We start from the raw sequence: 4,831 nt of genomic DNA, 5'->3' as shown, positions 1-4,831 counted from the left end.
AGAAGAGTTGCTTCAGTGCAACTTGTCTCACAAAATGCAACTCTTAATATCTTAAGTGTACAAAACGGGCAATTGTCCACGGTACCCTTGAATGTGCTTACATGCTTACAAGCCAAGACACGAGAAACAGTCAAAAGGAAAGCAAAAGACAATACCTCAACATGGGTAGAAGAACATGTTTTAAAACAGAACCTAAAACAGAAAACAAAACCTTCTAAACCCAAGAAAAACAAGGGACTACCAAAAAATTTCGAAACCAAGGTCGAATTAAAAGATAGGGAAAAGGAGCCTATGGAGGACAAAGACCCAAAAGGGGACACAATCCCAAAAGAGCCAATTTAAAGCTATACATGATGCAGGAGCATCCACCGCAAAGACCACAACACAAACCACAGCACCCATATATGCGACACAGGATACAAAAACCCAAAAGAAAATTCGATCTCGTCGCATGGATAAATATAATGAAAAACCCTACAAGCAATAGTCTTGCAAGAGGAGCCAATGGACAAAACATTGAAGTTCTAGGTTCCTTTAGATACACTACTCAAACAATTGATGGCGATATGGAATTTACATTCCATGTTACCCTAGAATCCCTTGAGTATGATGTCATCTTTGGTGGACCTTGGATAAGTGAATCGTTGTATTTACTAGATGAACCCATGCAAACAATCACCTTGAACCCTCTTGTAGGCAATGTACAATTGCTATTAACGGGAGGAAGAAACCTTGCAGGAGCTGGAACTTCCAACATATCTTACTGAAAAGATCCCTATTTTCCTTCTCCTGGCTCTGACTCTCCCCTGCTTAGTAGACTCTCCATGGGTGCCTTCCATTTCTCTCTTTTCTTTTTTGCCCTAGTCTCCTTACCAACTCCCTATTTTCCTTCTCCTGGGGCTCTGACTCTCCCCTGCTTTTACTAGACTCTCCATGGGTGCCTTCCATTTCTCTCTTTTCTTTTTTGCCCTAGTCTCCTTACCAGCTCCCTCTAACTCAGATCTTTGCAACCTGGTTCTCTTGTTTGCTAACATGTCTGCCTCATCTTCCTTCGCTTCTTCTTCAATGGTCTCCAGCATATGTACATTTCCTAAAGGGGCTTGAGATGGTGCGTGCCCTTGTACTGGCCCTTGATTCACATTATTCATCTCTCTATTTTCTCGTTTTTCCTCTGTCTCTTGTCTCCTTGTCTATCTCATAAATCAGCCCAAAAACCCCTTTTTCCTCGTCGTCACCTTGTTGCCTTCTGGAACCTTTTCTCCGTCTTTCTCCTTTGCCCATGCGTCTTCTATTTTGGTCTTTTAGTACCTACTCTTATCCTCCCCTTTGCAATGCTATCCTGACCACCTAGGATTCATTACACATCATCATTTATTTATTATATTTTCCCTCATTTTTCCACACTCCATTTTTGTTTTGAGCTTTGGGCACCTCTAACAGCGTATTAACTATAATTCCACAATTCAAGGAAAACAATCTTCTCTTACTCCATTTCATACTTATTAATTCCCAATCATTTAGGGGTGGATGAGAGGTATCCCACTCAAACTTCCATCTCTTTAAGGTCTACCAAACCTTAATAAAGTTTAACATTACTTAAACGTTACCAATATGGTCCAATCTATGTTTTAAAACATGTTTGTATCTTAGGGAAAAGTTAAGGGGAGAAGAATCATAAAGAAACAGGCTTCTACAAGTAAAAAGAACAAAGTGGAAAAAAATAAATAAATAATAGATTGATAGAAGGTCATGCCTAGGTTATGATCTCAGTGTGTAGGTATATCAAAGCTCAATCCCAAATATCATGTCAGGTGGTAACTGCAACAAGTCTGGCGCTTCCAAGCTGCTCCAACAGTAATTACTATTGCGTTGCGAGCCTTTAACCTCTGGGAGAGCCTCATGATAGATATTATAAGTGGTTGAATTAATATTATCATGCAGGAGGGATCGAATCCAGTCTTCATAACATTCGGGCGTAAAGATGAAGGGTTCGGATTCCGAAATTGAAAAATTACGATACTGATTAATATCATCGTTGTCAGTAATTGTACTTGTGATACTGCTAGCGGAGGTTACAGTACTGCTAGCGCTGCATTCTTCATTAGTACTAGCCCAATGAAGGCCGCCGCTGCATGCCCAAGCCTGCATTGCCTGCAGCCGATGATCAACGTCCACTACAGGATTGAAAGGGCAAGTGAAGACTGTCTTGTTTAGAGGAGGAGGAGTAGCAGTAGCAGGAGGTGTTCTAGGTAGCTTTAGTGTAGTTCTTGCATGGGCCTCTGAAGAGGGCAATGGTGCGCCTGTGTACTCTTGGAGATGATCAGAGGAGCATCTTTTAGCAGCTGCAAGCTGCACTAGCTTGTCCAGATTGAGCTGATCCCGCCCACCATCAGCTTGTTTGTGTATTTTGAGACGTTGCCTCTTGATCTGTGTGTTCCACAAGTTCTTCACATCATTGTCTGTTCTTCCGACGAGATGGGCCGCGATCTCTGACCACCTGTGTAACATGGCGGCTATTAGAATTACAATGCCTGCACATCTAATGGGCTGCATGTGAAAGACATGTGGCCATATCATATGGAGAAGTAAATGTGTGACCATATCTCTGCATATGATTTGTGCAGGAGAGATAAATACCATCCTACCTGTTGCCAAGGGCCTCGTGCAATTCCACCACCAGTTTGATTTCCACAGGTGTGAACCTTCCCCGCTTTAAATCGGGCCTCAAGTGGTTCATCCAACGCCTTCGGCAGCTTTTCCCGCAACGTTTCAGCCCTGCTTGAATCAACAAACTGTATCAAAGCCTTGAAGCGAATACAGCAATCAGAACACAAACCCACTGAATTGTACACTTACAATTAACCCTCTATAGTTTCTAGGTCAAATGGGTTGCAGCAGATGACCCATTGATGATCAGGAGCACTACAAAGCTTTCTCATGATCCATTGCAGGGTTGTCATGTTCTTCTTTTCACTACACTCTTCCACCACACACTTTTCTGCAAAGCATCACATTAAAAAACAGTATAGTAACATTACCGGCTTTCCTTGCAATGTCTCTCCAGCTACCGCTCTGATACATGGAGATGCACGTGGTTAACCTCTCATCTTCGTCGGGGGACCAGAGTCCCTTCCTCATTCTACTAATCTACTCAAAATACAACAACTGTTTTGGGTGGATAAGTTGCCAATCCAATTAAACGCAACAATTAGGAGATGATGATGCAGATTTAGGAGACTTAAATATTGGACTTCTGCTGCAAAGAGAAGAGATCAGTCTTTGCATGAAGAGCGAGGTGCTTAATGAAACATATATATGGGAATGTGGAGAGTCATTTGGCGCACAGCTACTACGTCGAGCTAGGAAGCACGTGATTTCAGTTCTTTTAAGTAAACAAATGTGATAAACGAGTACAAGTTCGGACGGCTGATTACATTAATTAGAAGATGGATTCCAACTTAAGAGGGTGATGCGTGGAAATCAGGTGATTTTACGAATAGTTTTGAACTCAGATTACAGAATTCTCTACGAATGTGAGCTGTAAGAGAGGGAGGCAGGTCGCATCCGCAGTATCAGTCAAGAAGAATCGGAACGCGCTCAAAACGCGTAGAAATGTCGTATTAATGACACGTCTTAAAGAAAAGAGGTTTGGAAACCTTCCTTTCAATCCTACTTTCCCAAAAAAAACAAGGCAGTTTCTAGATTGGAAAAAAAAGAGTTTTAAAAAAGGTGGTTTTTTACAATGCATGTCAACACACACTTAAAAACATTAAATATATATATATTATATCTATATATATATAATATATTATATATCCCAAAAAAAACCTAGATTATGATGATCAAGACAACTGTAAAAAATCGAGCTTATATGCATATGGATATCCGAGTTCTATAGATGAAAAAAGGAGTCATGATTTTGTGACATTCTCATATCCCCAATTGGCCCTTTTCCCATGTGTTCTGATGGGTGGAAGATGGGAGCCTTCAAATTTTGCTAGGATTTGATGGTCACAAAAGGCCCCCAAAGGAGCAATTACAAAAGGCCCCCAAAAGGAGCATAATTGATGTCAAAATTTAAACGAGATTCAAACCCACCCCAAATCAAGAAGAATGGGTGGGCCTACCTATTGTAAATGAATATAGGTTTGAGTTTATAAGTGAAAATAGAGGGATTGATGAAGTGAGAGTAGGGTTTGATGGGAATGCACGTTTTTTCCAAGGATTTTATGAATGTCTACGTAATTTATAGTGGGAATTCTTGAATTTTGCTATGATTTGATGGTCACAAAAGGACCCAAAGTTGCATGGGACTGTTGTCAAAATTCAAACCCACCCCAAATCAAGAAGAATGAGTGTGCAAGAATATAGGTTTGAGTTTATGAGTGAAAATAGGGAGATTGATGAAGTGAGAGTAGGATCTTGATACACGATGTCCTCATGCCACATCACGAACATAATTGAGCAATGTGTGAGTTATTCACACACATCCCTAGGTGGGAAGCTTGACGGAAGCTAGCTACCCTCCAACTAGTTCACACAAGATTCCTACTAGTTCAGCCAATACCCCCTTCTAATTAATTAATCAGGCCCTGATGGGCTCGATTAATTAATTGAAACCTTAGGTTTCTAAGGTCCCAACTCCCAAAAATATATATATATATATATATATATATATATATATATATATATATATATGTATATATATCCCAAAAAAACTTGGATTATGATGGCCAAGGTAACTATAAAAAATCAAGCCTATGTGTGGTTAATCCTACATGCATATGGATATCCGACTTCTATAAATGAAAAAAGCAGTCATGATTTTGTG

General features: G+C 40.3%; 1 protein-coding gene across 2 annotated transcripts; it reads right to left on the bottom strand.

The window, feature by feature from the left end:
• Positions 1–1,719: 1,719 nt before the first annotated feature.
• LOC147620157 (uncharacterized) lies at positions 1,720–3,543 on the bottom strand. Of its 2 annotated transcripts, none has more exons than XM_086772703.1 (3): positions 3,039–3,543; positions 2,646–2,775; positions 1,720–2,497 (listed from the first exon to the last, which is right to left on the bottom strand). In XM_086772703.1, the coding sequence occupies exons 1-3, from the start codon at positions 3,136–3,138 to the stop codon at positions 1,783–1,785; spliced, it is 945 nt and encodes a 314-aa protein (XP_086628829.1). In that variant the 5' UTR covers positions 3,139–3,543; the 3' UTR covers positions 1,720–1,782. The 2 variants fall into 2 exon arrangements, with proteins under 2 accessions (XP_086628829.1, XP_086628830.1); XM_086772704.1 differs by having other exon boundaries at positions 2,857–3,484.
• Between the last annotated feature and the right edge of the window lie 1,288 nt (positions 3,544–4,831).

Source organism: Cibotium barometz, chromosome 32, assembly GCF_041138505.1.
Source record: "Cibotium barometz isolate CiBa-2024 chromosome 32, ASM4113850v1, whole genome shotgun sequence".
Taxonomy (NCBI): Eukaryota; Viridiplantae; Streptophyta; class Polypodiopsida; order Cyatheales; family Cibotiaceae; genus Cibotium; species Cibotium barometz.
The sequence above is the reverse complement of the archived record's forward strand: the minus strand, read 5'-3'. Positions and strand labels throughout refer to the sequence as shown.

Bases quoted from the DNA above. Each gene is read 5' to 3' on its own strand.
- LOC147620157 (XM_086772703.1), bottom strand. From the start codon at position 3,138: ATGAGGAAGGGACTCTGGTCCCCCGACGAAGATGAGAGGTTAACCACG. The intron at 2,776-3,038 runs GTAATGTTACTA...TGATTCAAGCAG, and splicing joins AGACATTGCAAGGAAAGCCG to GGCTGAAACGTTGCGGGAAA. The intron at 2,498-2,645 runs GTAGGATGGTAT...CATGTTACACAG, and splicing joins CACGAGGCCCTTGGCAACAG to GTGGTCAGAGATCGCGGCCC.